The 20,352-nt window shown below is 36.8% G+C and overlaps 1 protein-coding gene across 3 annotated transcripts; it reads right to left on the minus strand.

The window, feature by feature from the left end:
* Positions 1 to 1,396: 1,396 nt before the first annotated feature.
* Positions 1,397 to 20,240, minus strand: pdcd10a (programmed cell death 10a). 3 transcript variants are annotated; one of them, XM_052017203.1, is made up of 8 exons: positions 20,106 to 20,240; positions 14,659 to 14,852; positions 14,248 to 14,301; positions 9,169 to 9,286; positions 7,443 to 7,569; positions 4,382 to 4,460; positions 2,583 to 2,665; positions 1,397 to 2,088 (listed from the first exon to the last, which is right to left on the minus strand). In XM_052017203.1, exons 2-8 carry the CDS (start codon positions 14,746 to 14,748, stop codon positions 2,007 to 2,009), a joined length of 633 nt encoding a protein of 210 aa, XP_051873163.1. In that variant the 5' UTR covers positions 14,749 to 14,852; positions 20,106 to 20,240; the 3' UTR covers positions 1,397 to 2,006. The 3 variants fall into 3 exon arrangements, with proteins under 3 accessions (XP_051873163.1, XP_051873164.1, XP_051873165.1); XM_052017204.1 differs by having other exon boundaries at positions 20,202 to 20,234; XM_052017205.1 differs by having other exon boundaries at positions 20,102 to 20,165.
* Positions 20,241 to 20,352: the final 112 nt, after the last annotated feature.

Below are 20,352 nucleotides of genomic sequence, written 5' to 3' on the forward strand. Positions count from 1 at the left end.
GTATAATCCTGTATTTGGGGTCGGGGGAAGGAGAGAAAGTAGGTGTAATAAATTGTTACTCTTCAGAAGCTCCACATATCCAGGGCAGAGCATCCGCTGGTTTAAAGATCAACGCCTTCAGAGTGCACATCCACAAGCAAGCCAGGCGTCTGTATCATGCCTTCTAAACCTGCAATTTCATACTTAGAAGGGCAAACGCAGCAGTGGTACGAAGAAATATCCTCCAGGTTCCCCTCAAACACACAGCAATTCTGACCTAGCTGTTCCTTCATAGTCACTGGGTCAAAAATCCTGGAGGTCCTTATTTAACCCTACGTGGGAACATCTACACAAGAAATGGAGCATTTCATACAGTAGGTCACCACCTTCTCAAAGGCAACTAAGGAGATACAAATAACAAAAACAAATCTGGAAACTCTTAGGTCAGTCAGTATTTGTGGAAAGAAAATCAGTTAACTTTTCAGGTCAAAAACCCTCTAATCAGCGATTAGAAGAAAAACAAGTAGGAGGGAAGCTTCAAGAAATGGTGGGGGAGGGAATATTTGCAATAGGGTTACATGGAAGCAGTTATGTTTTGATTAATGCTTCTTTGTCTATTGCTAATAGCAGGTCAAGCTGCACTAATGAAGAGAGAAAAACTCAGGCAATAATCACAGAATGATGACTTGGAGCAGACAAAAAGTGAGTTCCCCAAGTTCAGAGAGCATGGAGCCCAGAAATTTGCAACTGGCCAAGACAGAAGATGGGGTGTTGTTCCTCTAGCTCATGTTGGGCCTTGATAGGTCTGAGTGGGAATAGGATGGAGAATTAAAGTGGCAAATAACTGGAAGTTCAGTCATTCCTGAATGGAACACTGAATGCCATAAACTAGATTGTCAATTGTATTTTTCCCCCCAGATAACCGAGCATTCCAGCGACCCTCATGAGAAAGATTTTTAACAAAAATATTACTCAGTTTTTACAGTCAAAGTGTGGAGAAGTTGGTAAAACACAAAGGTTATATACAAACACGAGTTAACCTGGATAAGTAATTTCAAACATGAGCAAATAATTTCTTTTAAGCAGATCAGCTCACATTTATCCATCTGGGGCACGCCTGAGTTGCTCCTTTTGCTTTCAAATAGTGGCTCATCACAGTATCACTGCTGTGAAATGATTTGCAAATAAAAATTACATGACACACTGATATGAAGCAAGCATTTGTTCAATTCGTGTAAACTGCTGGGCATAACAAAGTCCCCTGCGTGCTTCTTAGATGTTCACCAGCAAGAGTGTAAATTATATAAATCAAACTGCTGAAAAAGGTACTTTTAGCAAGAATGGGGATAAAGGCCACACGACTAATGGATGGTAGAACAGTCAATATGACAAGCAACAAATTATAGGAAACTAAATGTTTAAAACAGCACATTTATAAAATGACATGCCTAAATCATTACAGAAATAAATGTCATAGCAACAGCATCTTAATATTACACAGACTATGCTGTATGTTTGTCCTTGAAAATGAGTAAAAAATTAACTGTAAACACTGAAGGAGAAATTGCATCAGGTTTAAATAGCCAAGTGACTACTTGTATGCAAACCAAGACACTCCGCACAACATGACAAATCTTATCACATTTAACTGATCATAGTTTACAACTTCAGATTTATTTGCCACTAATCACGTTAAATACATAACTTGTCTTTTTTGCCAGCAAGTTAACTTCAGAAACAGAACACCAATATTTACACAAAGGAATGTTACATTACGATATGTTAAGGCGCAAATTCTTTTGGCTTCATTTGAATACGATAGCAAAAGTTATGCAATATTTCTTAATGAGAAATCATGATTAGCTACAATGTTTTACAAAAATATGGTGCAAGTTGACAATTATTTTATTCAACATCTTCAAGTCCTAAAATGGATGTTTTAATTTATACAGTTGTGACTATTTAAATTTACATATTAAGGTCAACCTTTCAAGGTTGAACATTAAAAAGCTTCACAAATGGAGTTCCTAAGCAACAGTTTTGAAGGTCTGCAGTATCAAGTTGGTTTGGTGGATTAGCCGGTTGGCGCTCATGAACACATTGAGTGCCCTGTTTAAAAGGAACAAAAGTATATTTCAGTTTCTGTAGCTTAAAATATACAGAATTTCAAAACATTCTTTTTAAACCACTTAACTCTAATTACACAAAATAATGTGAATTTAAGGGCAGTTTAAAAATATTAAAACAAAATAGTGACCGTCACTCCACAATTAGAAACGTGAACAAATACAAAACCTGGAGAGAGAGTTCCAAGTGAAAAATCACAAATGAAAAGCTATTGCTTACTCTCATGCTATACAAAGTGTTTAGTTTCAACGTCATTTTTTTTTAAAAGACAATCTCACAATACTTCCCATTTCTCCATGGTAATAAAGGGCTATTTCTGCCATTTTACTGAATTACCCATTTAACATTTTATCTAAATTTAGTACTAATGGCAGTCAAAAATGCTAAATTTACATTGCTTATACTAAACTTTGGAGGCAAATATTATTTCGCACAGAATGAACATGAAAATGGTTTCTTTTTACTGAAATACTTACTTTCCATCTTTGAAGTAGGTTTTTAAAGTATCACTGAAGCTTTTGGAGTATTTGACAAATTCCTTCTTTTGGTGTTCAAGTGCCTAAAAGTAATCCAAATTTTGAATTTATAAAAAAATAATAAAATTTCAAACTGCACAATTGGTGAGAACCCCACAGAGACTATTTTATTCTTAATGTTTAATTTCCATGCCCTTAAATGTTAATTGAACTTGGTAAAATTTCCAAAAATTACTACCCTAACTAAACGTGAAAGTACTTGTTTTAATAAGGTAATGACATTGACTTTAGCACAATTTAGAATATACAATGCTCAAAGTCAATTACAACAAGAGGATTAATGCTCAGAAGGTATAGCAACAAGATGTGTCATGAAGCTCGAAAATGCCCATTCTTTCTTGCACAACACTTTATTTGCTCCACTATCATGCAAGTAATTGCACCAGTGTCATAGCTACCTTTTGGGGGTCTATGAACAAATTAAAGAAGCGTTGTAGAACGGTTAGGTTATTAAAGAGTCAAACATGTACAGGACTCCAAGGTATTTCATACTTGAAACACATTTTTCAACAAGGAAATTCAAAACGTATTTCAAACTGGAACAGCGACTCCAAAAACATACCTTTCAGCATACTAGAGAGCACTTTACTTCCCAAACTTTCACACAATGTACATTACTTTAAATGCCACTGCTTAACACATGGTATAAGTTTTACATCCATCATTATTCAAAACATATCACTCCATTGTCAGATATAACCTATATGTTAATGTACTGTTCAATAGATGCCAATGTAAATGGGATACGAGGATATAAAGTCATCATATCTACTTAGATTGATTAGATATTTTATTAAGTATCTATGGTGGCTCTGCACAAAGGTTTACATCTGCCACAAACTAATTAGACAAAGATTAATATGTAGTGTTCACTCTTAACCAAATTTAATACAGACAAGACATTCTATTTCATGATTATGAACCATGACCAACTTTCCATGCTTTCGAATTACACCACCTGCTGGCTGATCAGTTTATCATTTTGGAAGAACAAGATCCTGGATATCAATCCAGAAGACACTACTACCAGAAGGGAATGTAACAATGTTAAGGAAAATGGAGAAAAAAAAGCTTTTTAATAAATGTGACTGGAAGAAAGGTGTTCTATATGACTTGTGTTGAACAAAAAAATGAGATGCAATTATTAGAATTAAAAATCAATACGTTGCCCTCAGATTAACAAAAACAGCTTTAAAACAAATTAAAATATTCTTGTACAGATTTCATATATTAGTTGCAACTAAAGCTCTGACTAGCATTTATAAATAAATACCCAATTTATATTTACCCAAAACATCTGGATTTTTAACTTGAGCTGTTATTTATTCTATTTTCATGCTGTAGTCCTCATCTGCAGCATCAAATTGGTAAATGATGCAAACACATGTAACATCAAGAATGTCAAGGATCAATTTTGTTTTCTAATACATAAATCAGCATACACTACCTATCAGTTCATCCATGCATTTCTATTGAACAAGTTCAAAAACATTTTGTACTTCCACTATCTATTATCAGCACAGGTGCCAGATTTGTTATTAACAAACAATTGAAATAAACAGTTAGTGAAATAATGTAATATAAGCTTGACAATTTATCTTTCCGGGAAGAATTTGTTATTCCACTTTTCACCAGAAGAGTTCCATGTCAAAGCAAGGACAGCATGAGCAAACCCTGACACTACAAGCTGGTAACATTTATCCTGACAGCTCCCTGGGGATAATTTCTGTAATACTCACTCTGCGGTTCTGGTACTGATATTTTTTGATAACGTTGTTCACAGTATCAAGCAGCTCCTTTATTGCACTGGCAATATCCCTGCAAAGAAAAGCCATCATGAGGTGTCAACAAATCTAAAGGATTCTATGTTTCAATTCCTCTGCAAACAGCATGCTGACAGTTTTTTTCTAAAAACACAAAAGGCAATTTTCAACACAAAGTTTCTTTCAACACAAAGGCAATTTTTACCTGCAACTATTTAATTCTTGAACAGTCAGAAAGGAAGTTATTTACCAGTGTGAGGAAACGGAAGGAGATTTTAAAAGTTACTTAAAAATGGTGTATGCCAGCCAAGAATGTAAATTTGAGTCCAATAAGTTGTACCACACCTTGTGTGTGCAAAATTTCCAACCCGAGATGCACCATGGAATGATAATTCCTAAAGACTAGATGCTCATGTTTAACTATATAAAGAAATAATTGTGGCAAGTGAGATATCTGGAGGGAAAAAATAAAACAGGTCAATTCAAGTAAATGTGTACTTGAGCATTTTGTTTTTAGACATTAGAAACTTGAAATAAATGCTGGTTAGTCAGCATCAGAGAGAAACAGTTACTGATTCTGCTCATCAACTTTTCACCCCAATGGCTTGTGTACCATCGTGCAGCTGGTGTCACATAAAATGCTGCACACAACTTTAGCTTAATCAGCATTTGATCCATCAATGGCTTTTAAAATGTATTGGCATAAAGCAAACATTGAATAGAAATTAATGCAAGTTATTTTCCTGCCAGCCACAGCAGCCTGACAAAGATTAGTGTGTTGATTTGGGTTAGAACATAATCAGACAAGGATTAAGAAAATCCATTGTGCCTGTTCAGCTATCCACTCTATTACTGCACCTCAACAAATCTAAACATTCAACAATTTAAATAGTCTTATTTTCTTTGATTCTGGTACTTAGGAAAGAGAGGTGGGGCTTAAAAAGACTTACGGAAAGTAGGGAGTGGTGTTTCACAGAAACCTGTACTGGGAACAAGGTTCACCACTTAAAAAAAAACTATTAGGACTCTGGAATCAGCCATTCAATTTTACAATGGGGTGGGGCATTGGGACAGTTGATTTAAACTACAGAAGTACACACATTATAAAGAGACTTGCAGAAGTGATATATCATGCAAAATGAATTTTGTTTTTAAGATTTGATAGAAATAGAAAGACTACATACCCTTTAGAGAACAATCTAAGTGGTGCAGTGCAACAACAGGATCTAGGGATACAGATTTACAGGAACAGTGTAGTAATGATCCTAAACAGAGAACTATCAGGAAAGGCTTAAACTTTTCTCTTAAGAATTGAAAGATGAAAGATTCCCAGAGATTTTACAATTATGAAAATATTTGACAGGGTTAGTATAATGAGGATTTTCACTTGCGAGAAGAGCTCAAAAAAGTCATAAATACAAGATTAACTAACAAGTCCAGCAAATACCTCAATGGATCTGTACCTAAAATAGGAACAACGATATCCATTTTGGGGGTAAACCACTTGAGGGTACTTCATAGAAGAACCAAAAGTTTGATGCAGAGTCAGAAGGAAATATAGGGCAGAATTCCAAAATGTTACACAAAAGGTATATGTTTTAAGGAGTTAGGAAAGAAGTTTAATAGTGGAGGAGTTTAGGGAAGGAATTCCAGGGCACAGAACCTCAGGAATTGAAAGGATAACCTTCATTATTAGACCACAATGAGACACTCAGGAGGCCAGAAATGGATGTCAATATTTTGGGTGCTGTAGAGCTGGAAGAAATGAGGTAATCAGGACAGTCCACACGGGAATTTGAAAATTAAGGCAAGAATGTTAAAATTGACGTGTTACTCAACTGCAAGCCAATGTAGGTTGGAAAGTACATGTGCAGTGGATGAATGGTACTTAGTACAATTTAAAATAATGAGCAAAGTTATGAATGACAGAATTTAGAGGGAACATGTAACAATTTGTTAAAAGGTAAAATATGGATGATTTCAGCTACAAATAATTCAGAACAAAAGCACGAGGATGGTGTGACCAACCTAGATTAGTTCGGATGAATGAGGTGGTATGTCAACATTGGCTCAGGCTTGAGCTAGCTTGGTGTGTGACAGAAGCAGAAACCTAACTGGAAGGATTCAAACATGGACAAGATGGACATGAATTCAAGACAGCATGCACAAGGACAAGAGGAAAGGGAGGTCAGAGATGGGCTGGTAGTTTGCAATGATCGGGGTAGAAGATAGAACAAGTATGGGAATAAGATATTCTACTCTTTCTAAAGATTATGACAAGATACTGTACCCAAGGATAGAAAACAGATCTATCAGCTAATATAGGAGCCAGAAAGGAAAGAATGGTACTCAGATTGTGAATCGGGTTGAGGAAGGAGGCAGTGGGTCTTATGGACAAGCTAAGCTCAGAGAGGGCATGAGGGGAGATAAGACATAAAATTAAGGAGAGTTCAGGACCAAGGTTCCACAGAAATGTCCCTGTAAGATAGCCGAAGACAGCAAGATGGGAGAGGAACAGACAGCTGATTTGATGATGGAAAATCTGAATTATTGACCTCTATGGGACAGGATTAGAAGTATACACAGGGGAGAAGGGGTTACAAGATTAATTTCTTGAGTAAAAGCAGTTTGGGGTTAATTTTGCTTTTCACGAACCCTGGAATGATAAGCAGTTTGGAAGGCGAGAAAAGGACAGCGGCACTTCAAATGTTCGGCCAGATGTGGCAGAGGAAGACTAGCTTTGTTATATGGCATATCTGTGTAAAAGTTTCTATTCCTTGGAATTAGGGAGAACAACAAGCACCATACTTGGGGATAGGAGAGGGTGACAACAGTGGTTTTAATGGCACTAGGCTGTGCAAGGTAAAGGTGTGATTTGGCAATTTAGCAGTTGCAGAAGTTTAACATTGAGTACAAGGGAAAATTGAACAAAAAGATACACTGATGAGGTTAGAAGGGACAGAGTAGAAAATGAAATTAGATACACAATGAAATTTTTGATCTTCAGTCTGACTAACCCAAGATTCACAATACATACTTGATTGTCTGAAGAAATCGGACCCTATCATTGATCTCATCAGGAATTTTGCTGAGAATGTTTTTCAGTGCTCGTGCTTTGTCATTAAGTTCCCGAAATTCTGGTTCTTGCCTGTCGATCATATATTCTATGAACGGAAAATTGTATGCATAAGAAAGAAAATACTTGCAGAAATCATTTAGATATCCTTAAACAGGTTTTTTCCCCAGGGATTTCCAAATGAAACATCTTTTGTGCAACATGAGAAATAATATGATTAGGGTTTTAATGATATGTTTATCCACTGCACCATGAAATTGCTCTTAAATTTTACTTAACATTAAGCTAGTACCATTGACCACTAATGACTATACATGATATGTTGATGAAACCAAAATCAATCTCCTATCTTCATTAAGATGGGCAACTGAGAATAATACCCAGGAAATATGTTTACTCAACTGCTAACCAAAATGGTTAAAGTTTCTTCAGTGCTCCTGTGATACTACAGTCCAACAACAGAGTAACCTAGAAGTAGCTCTTGAAATTACACTAGAACTTTAAGGTTAGAATAAGGAACTGTCGTAAAGGCATTCCAACTGAAATTTCAATGTCAAAGAAAAAGCAAAGTCAAGCATTTGTGGTCCAAACAACTTTACAATAAGAAACCTGGATTAGCTCAGTTTTGTATAAAAGGACTTCACAGGAAAGTAATTGTGTGTGAAAGAAAAACTTTCAAGAATGCAAAGGAAACACTGGAGCTTCAAATGACAAAGTACACCTCAAGTTATGAATGTTCAATTTACGAATTATTGCTAGAATGCCACTGACTCTTCAATTTAAACCATTTTTCACTACAACCTATAGCATGCCACTCTCTATGCGGAAGAATCCATTGTAACAATATTAGCCTTCCTAGGTTTTTCAATTTATGAATTTTCACAAGATTTTTTCCAGGAACACATCCATTTTGTAAATTGACAAAGAGTACACCTTTTGTAAACTGTTTTGTACCAGAATACCAGTTACTTCTGCATGTAGTTCAATGAGGTACCTCATGAAAATTGACTGCATACCTAAGGTAATGTCCCAAGATTCAATTTGGAGACAAGTAAAAGAGAACCAACATAGGTCAATGACTGCAATGTCAAATTTATCTCCATACATTATTTTTCAAACTTTTTATATCGGCAGTTATCTGTATTCTGTTATAGGTCCATTAACTGGCAGATGTGTGTTTTTTCTTGTAATTAAATTTGCATAAAAAGTGAAAGTTGTGGGCACCCCCAAAAGCCAAACATTGCAAATACGGAAATCTAAAATAAAATTTATTGGAAATACACAGCACCTGGGGAGAGGGGAATAGATTTACTGTTTCAGGTCAACAATCTTTCATCAGAAAAGGACTGACCTTACGGAAAGGTTTTCATGAAAAGACCCGACCCAAAATATTTGCCATTTCCTTTTCTACAGATCATGCATGATCTGAGTATTTTCAGCACTTCATAGTTCTCTAGGAGATCACTATCTATTTGAAGACAATACCAAGGCACCTTTCATTTTTGTAGAGTCACATTTAATCAGTTATCCCTTACCCTGCAGTAGATAATAGGATTACAGTATAATTGTCAATTTAATCAAACTTTGAATCTTCCAAAAAACCTGATTTTGATGTTGCAGGTCTGTTTTGTGTCAGACTATTTCTGGTTCCAGACATCGAAACCATTTTTGACTTAGCTGGGCATACCTTCAACGTCGTCGCTAGCCATGCGCAGCAATGATTCAGTGAAATTAACTTCCACACAATTTTTTTCCAGAATTTTAGTTATGATGTCTTGAGTGAGACCAGGATTTTCTTTTTCAGCCTAAATTAAAAGAATTTCATGCATTGAAAGAGTGTTTCCTGTGCATAACTAATTCATGTTTTAACTGCAATTTATACCATACCTAAAGGATGATTACCTCTTAAAAGGGCTAAAAAGCCTGTTTAATTGCATGATAAAAGAGTTTGTCATCTAGTTATAAATATTAAGCATGCTTTATAATAATACAACAGTTTTGTGCAGGTAAGCTTTTTATGCAAGTTTTCTTTGAGTACAGTACACATTTCCATCCTGCATAATCCAATAGATCATTTGCCTGTCAACTTCTATAGCCAGAGATACTAATTAAAATTGGCAAGATAGGCCATGACACTTACATCATATTGGTTAAATGAATTTTGGCTAGCCACTATTTGATTAGACAGAGTACTTAAGTAAATTATTCAAGTATTTTTAAAGTTAAAGGCTTGCCAAAAATAATTCAAACAATCAAATGTTCTTCATATACTAATTTATAATTAAAATAGCTTAAGGAATGATGGAAATATTTCAACAGTCATATCACAGACAAAGAAAAGGTCATATTTTGAATTTTCAATCTCTGAAAGGGGGTATGGCTGAGAGATCACTAGTTTGTGAAGAGAGTGAAAAAGGTCTGAATTTCTTTAAAAAGATATTTTACGTTTTGCAAACCAATCATGCAATTTGGATTACCAAGACAAGCACAAGCCAAAATACAGAATAGGTGATTCAATTAAGTTTTGAAGATTGTGGATTTGGAACAAAAAATAAGATTAGGTAATTCAAGACAATTAGTACAGAAATGGATTAAAAATTATACTTAGGCAGATACTTTGCCAAGAGAACTGAAAAGGTTCTTTTTGCTACATACTCCATCCTTTCTACTAAGATAACAGTAATATAAATAGCAAAACAGACATTTAACAATTACATTCACACCAAACATTTCTGAAATCCACTGGGCTCTCTCTGCCTCAAAGCTCTGTGTAAATGAATAATTTGCTAAATCAGGAGAAAATAATGCTATCAAGCCTATGTTAATTGTTATCCAAACCACTTAATTTATAACATATACTGTTTTCTTTAAGCACTGTACAAATGTGCTTAGGTAAAAGTAAAAATAAAACTTCAGTCCTTTATCAAAATAAAAGTGTGTCACACCACTGAAAGACATGGAACTAACTTTAACTGGAAAATCCCAAAAGGTAATTTATTTTAATTTGCTAGAATTAGCTTGAAATTACTAATGTCAAAGCATTTGCATTCTTCCTTAAATTCTCTACACAGTACTCCAAGTGTGGTCTCACCAATGCCTTACATAACTGAACCCTAGTCACCTTACTTTTGTATTCAATTTCCCTTGCAATAAACAATATTGTTTGCTTTCCTAATTTCTTGCTGGATCTGTATACATGCCTTTTTGCAATTCAAGCACTAGGATATCCAGATTTCTTACAGCACTGCAGCCTCTCACCATTGCCAGATCTTTACCCATTCACTTAAACTATCAATAACCCTTTTATAGCCTCATTTTGACATATTCTCCCACCAATCTGTGATAGCAGGCAAGTCCCATGCAGTACTGGGTACAGGACTACAAAGACAGAAAAACACTTGTGAAAGTAATAGCAAACATGTGGGAGAAACTAACAGCAGAAGTATTGAAGAATGATAAACCATTGAAGAGCATGACATTAAACAGTTGAAACAAAAGAACAGATATGCTAAGTGATGAATGGATCACCTATTAGAACAGAAAGCTTTTTTTTAAAAAAGTGTTTAGGACTGTGTAACATTTGCTTAGGTACAGAAGCAGTATCCAAAACCTGGGTGGACAACTGCTTTTAGCAATAGGAACTATGACAGATGAGGTTGTGCAAAAATAGACAAGTCATATTTTCATTCTGTGGAATATTCTGTTCCAATAATTATTCATTTTTCCATTGTAGTTTGAACTTTTAGGATATCTACCACTCTGGATAAAGATAAAATTGAAAAATTTTCAAGATAACCATAGCTCAGATGTATGGATTAAGCTTTAAAATGTGTACTGCAACGAATACCAATTTAAACTTCAAGAACATTGAAAATATCCTCTGCATTAACTGAAGGATTTTTCATGGTTGATTCATGCATCTCACAAACGCCAAGTTTCTTGGCACAGTTGAATTTCCTGCCGAAATTGTTCTGCATTTGTACACAAACAATTTCTCCTCCCACAGCACGTAATATTGGGAGAACAAACAACATTGCTTTCCTATGCTGCTTTTAAAAAAAGTTGCTTTTGAAGTGTTTGCTCCAAACTTCAAGCTACTTGAATGTGATAAGCACCATAGGGCAGAAATTCTGATCAAAAAAGCTGCTAAATGTAGACCTAATGCACCAGTACCTCCCCTATTTTTATAAAACATTAACCAATTCAAAATGACTGGCTTCACAAGTGTAAAAATAGAAAGCATCTTCCTGAACTTGCAATATTTGTTGCAATGTTTACAGAACTGAATTTCCCATCTCGGTCAAAACATTTACAGAAATAAGATGCTTTTAAATGCTGCAGTTTATATAACTGATATTTCAGTGGTAACCACTGACTTGCATGATTCCAAAAGGTCAGAACTTTCCTCAAATTTCCCAAGAGTGATGTCATTGTTCCATTATAGCTAGTCACACACAAGAGCATAAAAATAGAAACAGCAGTTGATCAGGTTAATGGCTTGAGCCTGCTCCACTATGCGAGATCATGGCTGAACTCTGATACAGAATGAAATTCTGTTGATATATTGTCTTTCACACATTTGAATATCCTACATCAGTAGCCAAAAATGTATGTATCTCAAATGAACATCAACTGAGTGATTATCAAAAGCCAGCTAATAAGAATTCTAAAGATTCCCAGTCTTCAAGTGTGAATAAATTTTTCATCTTGGTCTTAAACAGATGACACCCTATCCTGAAACCTTGACTGCTGGGTCTGCAATTTCCCCACAAAGAGGGGCAACTTTTCAGCATCTGCCTGCTCAAGCCCTTGTTAAAATAAAAAGTAAAGATTGCCATAAGATCATCTCTCATTCAGAGAATACAAGCCCAGATGACTGCCTTTTTACACTTGGAACCCATCAAGTAAACCTTTGTTGCAATATCTCAAAAAGGAAAAATCATTTAGTTTAGGAAACCAGACTGTATACAGAAATCCAAATATGGTTTCACTAAAGTCCTAGAAGGATGAGAAAATAAACAGAAGCAAGAGCTGCTCAAGCTTGCTTTGTTTTTCAATAAGGTCGTAGTTATCTTTTACTACAGCACCACTTTCCTGTACCAATCCTGTATTCCTAAAATATCCTTTATATTCAAAAACCTATTGATCTCAACTTCTGAATATTGTCAATGACCCTTTGGGTGGACAATTCTAAGATTCACTGCACTGGGTGAAGAAATTTCTCATCTGTCCTGAAGGGCTGACCCCTTATTTTAAGACTGCGATGAAAGGGGAAACTGCTTTGTCAGGCCCTGTAAGAATTTGGTAGATTCCAAACTGATCACCTCACATTTTCCTAAACTATACAGGTCCAGACTGCTTAATGTCACCTCGTATACAATATCCCTTCCCAAGAATTAATTTGTTGAGCTGCTTCTATCACAAACATATCATTCTTTAGGCTGAAATGATGTACTTTTACACAATATTCCAGGGACAGTCTCACCAAGCCTTTTAAACAAGCTCTACAAATGCAAATCATTGTTGAACAGTTTGCTGAGATTGTACCTTGTCCATTTCTGGCATTGTGGGAGATAGTAAAGATAGATGTCTGTGCTAGGTGTCCAAGATTTCTGAAGCAGTTGGAACATTTTTTTTCAATTAAAATTTTTGGATGGGGGACCTGGGTTACTATAGGTAAATAGAGACAATTGAGCACTGCAAGATTCCACAAGCAGCAACAAGATTAATCTGAGGATTTTTCTCTCATGTTTCTAATATTTTCTGGCTATTAATCAATTTATCTTCACATAAAAACAGAATTATATGAGTCCCAACCCCTGGTGAAACAAAATTTCAAACCTTGGCAAAGTTCAAAGATGTGAAATTCTGATTCTACCCCATTAGTTACACACTTAAATCTACTTGATTTTCAATGTTTTAAGTCGATAGGAATGCAAAAGCAATCTTTCCACTTGTGCTCTGGAATTATAATTTAATGTCAAGCTGCAGAGAATGTGTTGGTCACATCTAGTAGGTAGGATGAAATTCATAAATTCTATTTCACTTAGGATGCGGGAGATTATGACATTCAGAACTGGATTTGAACTAGGTTCCTTAATAGGGCATTATGTTTTCCATTTGGTACATAGCATGACGTTTCTCAATGACAATGCAATGCTTACATATCCTCACAAAAGGAAAATTATGAAATGAAAATTTCTCATGAGGAGCAAGACAAATTTAAGAAGACTACAGATGAAGAGCCAACCGTGGGTGATTAAATAATCAAATCCAGAAAACATGTAGATATTCCATATCTAATATACGCAAGGAAATTAAGGAAAACTGCACCAAAGTTGTCATTTACAGCAGGGATGAACTTAATATTTTGTGCCTTAAGACAGTCCAAAGCTTAAACAAAATCAGAATTTGCTGGAAAGACAATGGACCACTTAAGATTAGAAATTGAAAATACCATGCTGGAACAGAATACAGGAGGTTCCATTAAGCACAATACGAAGAGGCTGTATCTGGCCCTGTGGTATACCCAACCTATCTGTGCAACGGAAAAATGCTATTGCCCTCAATTCAATTACCTTGATTAACATTGAATCAAAAATTAGCTTTTTTTGAAGGAGAATACTTGGGCAAGATGATTTTCACAACCACATTCTTCAAATTTCTAAAATGCCTAACATATTGAACACATAGTGAACAGCCAAACCAGCTGCAGGTTAAAATGTAAATGACACTGCAGAATGAATTTTCAATATATTAAACTCACCTTAATAAAAGCCGCTCTGAGAGTTTGTGCAGCAGACAAATTAACTTGCTCCAGCTGCAATGAAGCAAAGATTTTAGACAAGTTTGAATCTGTTATAGCTTTCACATTTCAAAGAACTTAGAACTAGATTTGCAGAAGTGAATTTATGTAGTCTGTTCAAAACGTACTTGTAATCAAGAATCAAAGAAACTTATCTAAAAAACCAAAAACTTAATTTTTATTAATCTCAGTGTCTTATGCATAATTGTAACTTGCTTGTTTCCCATCATTTCACCATATTATATTTTCATCTATTACTTCAGATGTAATAGTGACCCATTTTGGATAAATTTGGTTAACAAGGTTTCAACCTTAAAGCAAATCAGGTCAAGGAATGCTTGTACCAAGTGGAACTTAAAATTAAATAACAACCTCATTGAATACTGGGTACATCACTGCATAGAGTGGCATGGAAACCATGGAGGTCGTCTCTGCTTCATTCCTCATCTCTTCCATTGTCATCCTTGGTTAATCACACCTTATTTCTGAAAAAGTGCTACAGAGTCAGCATTCACTGCCAAGCCAGTACTCCTCTTCTCCTTTGTGCAAGAAAATGAGTCACTTCCCTATAAAAGAATGCAAACATGAAATAAATGTTAAAATATTCTCACATTTATATATCACCAACTTATGTGCAACGTTTGGTGTAGGCAACAGACCTTCAGAAATGGAACATCTATATCCAAATTTTCTGATTTATTTTCCCCCAACTTAATTATCAGAATCAGTGTATAGAATAAAGAAAATGGGGTTAGTTGATGTGTCAGAAGATGAACCTACAACTCAATCAAAGCATAACAACACTTCGCAGGTTTTAATCAAGCCCAAAGCTTGTGTGAAAAGAAGCTGCATATAGAGACATGTTTAACACAATAGACAGCTGAGTTAAACGTGTTAAATATGATATCAGTAACAATTCCAATAAGGAAATAAATCAAATTACTCTGGTACTTCCAAAATGCATTCCACATAATGCTCAACAAACAACGACACTCATGAAATTTGGAACTGTTTGATGCAAAAATTGAAGAGAACAATAGTTATGACTCTAATACAATACCCAACCTTCAAAAACACCACACCTTAGTTTATATAGAAACTGACTGAACTGTTCACAATGATGACAGTCGATTTTCATGGTTCAGTTTTGCAATCATTGTGACAGTTTACAAGTTTAAATTATGATAATCATAATAGGCAATGTGCAAAGCAAAAACTAATTTAAGTAAGTTTCTAGAGAAGTGAGTTTCAAACTTCCTACAAAAATCAAAAAACCTACACCACTTAACCTCATAAAACTGACACCCACAGGCTCTCAAAATGATGCTTAGTTTGTTACCAAGAAATGAGTCCCTTTGTCTTTGAATATACTCTTTACAATAAAGGAAGATACATTCAACCTCTCTAAGCTGGCCATCTCCACTCTCAGTCCTGATGTAGGGCTTCGACCTGGAACGTCGACAATTTCTTTCCTCCCACAGATGCTGCTCGACCCGCTGAGTTCCTCCAGCTGATTTTTTGTTGCTCCAGATTCCAGCATCTGCACTCTCTTGTGTCTCCATATTAAACCTCATCAGTGCAAAATTATGGCAAGATATCTGAACTTTTAATTCAAAAATATCATGATCCGTGTATTGACCACCCAGAACAGAGACTTTGGAACCTTTCTCTACATCTTATTTGCCAAAATTAGAGCCCTCTGTGTGATTTGACATTACAGAACTTGTGCCAAAAATCACAAGTGTACTGTAACGATTAATTTTAGTTTAATACTGATATACAGCTGGATATAGGCCATTGTATAATTCTCAATTAGGTCAAAATTGATGCTACAAAACTGGTGATAAATCAGTAACAGACCACAATTACTTGTTTCAAAATCTATTCTGATCTTATTGAGTTTGAAGTTATACATTTCCCAAAAACCCAGCAAATACAAGATGGACCAAATAATTTCCTGGGCTGCAGCATTCAAAGATGAGAGAACAGTGACTTGTGTGTTTGGATGCCGAGCTCCAGACCATTAACAATGCTTTCATTGAAGCTTAAAAGGATGGGCCTTACACAAGATCTGCAAGACAGGGCTTCCCCTGCTGCCCTCTGACAATAAAAGGTTCATGGTGAGATCCCAGAAAAATATAGATCACTTCCAATTTCTCATGAACTACTTCTTAGCAAAGACAAGACATTGATGCTGAAATTAACATAACCTTCATTGCACCAGCACAGTATTTCGTTGATTGGGAAAAGAACATCTGAAGATGAAGTTCTCAAACCTGGCACAGATCTCATTGTCTACTGGACAGTGATCCCTGCCTTCCTATATGCTACTGATATCTGCAATACCTACAGTAGGCACCTTAAGGCACAAGAAAGATAGCACCAATACTGCTTCCATAAAATTCTTATCCACTGCAAAGTGAACCATATCACTGTAACCATCAATAGGTAGGACAGAGTACAACAGAAGTGCAACAAACTGCACACCCTCGCTAAAAATTACAATCTTCTGACTTGCCTTCTGCTGAATCACCTCAGTTCACCTCAGCATTCTTTTTTTACTCAAGCTTTCAACATTTTAACTCACTACCAAATGTGTGGCTAGAGCCAACTCCCCAAAATAACCTCCACTTTAACTCACTCCATCTGCCACTGAGGTCATCTTTGCCTTTGTCACGTTCTGGCCATTTCAAAACAACCCTGGCCAGCTTTCCATTCTCCTCCATACACTTGTTTGAATTTGTTGACCTGTTACTGCCCATATCCTTTCCAGAACCACATCCTGCTCACTCAACAATCCTGTCTAATCAAACTGGCTTCTAATCCCTCAATATTTCAAATTTAAAATGTTTGAAATTTCCTCAAGGACATCCCTCCTTTATCACCATACTCTTTCATTGCTGACCTTGGTCTCCCAGTTAGTTCCTTCAAACCAAAAGGTACAGCTTTGGGAACCTGCATGGATCCAAGCTACATCTGTCATTTTGTATTATGTACAAAATATTACTTGTTTTAGTCCTACTCAGACCGCATCACACAACCTTTTCCAGTTTGCTAATTACTATCAGTGTTGCTTCTTGTTCTAATACACAATGTGAAAGCTTCATTATTTTTGTTACCAATTTCCACTCTGCTCTCACTTTTACCCAGTAAAATTTTTCCCAAACTCCATTTCAGGGGATAGATATATGACCAGTAGCCATTAGAAGTCCATGAACTCCTATTACTACTTGATAGCACGTCATCCCTTCTTGTAAGGACTCAACTTCATTCTCCCATTTTCCACATCTGCTGGGCTTCCACACCACTACTTCCAGTACATCTTCCTTTGCCCTTGACTACGCTTTCCCCTCTACCAAGAAACAAATAGGTTTGAGATACCCACCAACCATTTCTCACACATTCAATCTCACCTGCTCTCCTATCAGAAAAAAGGATAGGATTGCCTTCCCTCACCTTCTCTCCCACCAGCCTCCATGTTCAATAGGTCATTCTCAATTTCTGACACCTCCCAACATAATGCTATTGAGCCACCTCCCTGGTGACATTGCAATCCATTCTTCCATCTCCACCAATACTCAAACCTTTCTCAAGCAACTTCCTATACAATTGCAGACTGCAAACGTTTGCTCAAACCAACGTCCAGGGACCCAAACACTCCTTCCAGGTGATGCAGCAATTTAATTACACTTCTAACAATTGAAAATACAGAATTCAAGCTCACAATACCATCGCCTCTACATACCAGTTCTGATAAAACAACATCAACCTGAAACCTTAATCCTCTTTCCCTCAATATATGCTGCTTGATCTTCTGAGTAACCCAAGCATTTTTTTTCTTATATCAGTTTTCCTGCATCTACAGTATTTTGCTCTTGGATTTCTTAGACCATCTTTGACTTAATAATTACCAACTCCAATATTGTCTTTCTGCGTAAAAATGGATATTTATATCTTTCTGACATTCTTGTGAAGTCAACCTGGTTTTGTGAATGGGAAAACATATTTGACCAATTTATTGGAGTTGTTTGAAGTAGCATGTGTGTTAGATGAAGATGAAACAGTGGGTGCACTACCTAAATTTCCAAAGGGCATTTAATAAGGTGCCACATAAAAGGTTACTTAAGAAAATAAAAAGCTCATGCTATGGGTGGCAACATCTTGGCATGGACTGAAAAATCACTGGCTAACAGGAAAGAGGGTGGGTATAAATTGTCCATCTTTTAGTTGGTGAGATGTTATGGGGGTGTTACAGGGATAGGACTCAACTTTAAAAAAAATACATCAATAAATTACTTGAAGGCTCTAAAAGGCAAGGTTGCAAAATTTGTTGGCGACTCAAAGAAAAGTTATTGTGAAGAGGACATAAGACTATCAGGAGATATGTAGATTAGATGAATAGGCAAAGATCAGTCAACTGGATTATAATAATCAGGTAAATACGAAATTATGCTCGCCACCCACCACCCAAAGGACATTACCTGAACAGTGGAAGATCATGCATTGCAGAGCTCTGTAAACTAGCCTTCTGCAAATTGGAAGTACAACAATTAGAAAAGCTAAAACAAATTCTCAGGAAGTGGAAGAGAAAAGCAGAAGGGTATGCTTCACATATATAGACCCTTGTTGAGATCACATCCAGAATATAGTGTAGTGTATCAACCTCTTAAGAAAAAATGGTCTGTTGGAAACATTTACTAGACCAATATCTGGAAAGTGCAGGTTGTTTAAGGAAAAGTTGTACAAGCTAGGCTTGTATCCATTGGCATTTACAATAGTGAGGGGTGACCCGATTGCACAAGATTTTGAGGGATCTGAATAAAGTGGATGTGGAAAGGATGTTGCTTCTTGTGGGAGAAACTAGTAGAGGTAACTGTTTAAAAATAAGGGGGAGAGGGTCAACCAATTAAGAAAGAATGTGAATTTTTCCCTCTCCCAGAATGCTGCACAAGTCTTTAGAGCTCTTCCGGGGAAAACAAACATTAGAAGCAGTCTTTGAATGTTTTCAAGATGGAGATGGATTCTTGATAAAAAGAGGGGATGAAAACATTCCAGGGAGGGCAAAAAATGAATTGTGCCTAATGTGATGTAAATTAATTTACAAGTTCTTTCAACATCAGGAATCAGCAACTAGTCAAATGGTACCTTAACCTTTTATATTTCATCACAATATTCCAGACCTTTGTGAAACATTTTTCCCGACTCGTGAAACCAGGCTGCTTTTCTAAAACGGACATCATGAGCACCCGTCCTCCAGAGCAAGTAGACCTGCGAATGTATTTGAACCTACGGACGTAAGGCGTTGTTTCATTTTGTTTGCGAGTTTTCACAAATTATCGCACGACCTTTTAAAATTATGTGCTCCACCAGGTGCGACACTCTACTGTTTGCAAACTCACAACTCTAGGACCCAACAGTTTAGTGACTCTCAAGCAAGAAAAAAAGTATAATTTGTGGCCAACATCGCCTGTACGTCGAAAACTGCTACACTCGGACGCCGAGTAACCTCAGGATTACCCGAACTCATTCCAAACAGCTCCAATTGATAAACGCTTCCGCAAATCGATCGAGTTTAAAACTCCTTGCAGTCACCGGGCCCTGAACCACGCTATTAGTTGCAGTTAATCCTTCCAGCCGAAACTAATCCTTCCAGCTGGCTGCGCCGCTCGGACTCACAGCCGAGGGGCCTGAAGAGCCCAAGGTGTCGGCACCCCACCACCCACACCGGCCTGGGCGGACACCTCCCGACCGTCAGCCGCCTCCGCACTCAGCGGGCCTGCCCAAGGGGGCGAAACCAACAGCGACAAGGACTCACGTACACACACATTCAGCCTCGAAGGCCAACGAGAGCAAAACCGCCGCTCCTCCGGCCACCTCGGTCCTCCCAACACCCACACCGAAAGGAGGAAACTTACCGAGCGTCGACCCCACCGGAAGGACAACCTCGCCCGCCCAATCAACGCCACGCATTCCGCTGACGCCGAGGACTTCCGCGCAAAGGCCTGTGGGACCTGTAGTTCGAACAAGCCACTACGCCTGCAAGGCTGGAATCCGGGACGACAACGC

Source organism: Pristis pectinata, chromosome 6 (genome assembly GCF_009764475.1).
Source record: "Pristis pectinata isolate sPriPec2 chromosome 6, sPriPec2.1.pri, whole genome shotgun sequence".
NCBI lineage: Eukaryota > Metazoa > Chordata > Chondrichthyes > Rhinopristiformes > Pristidae > Pristis > Pristis pectinata.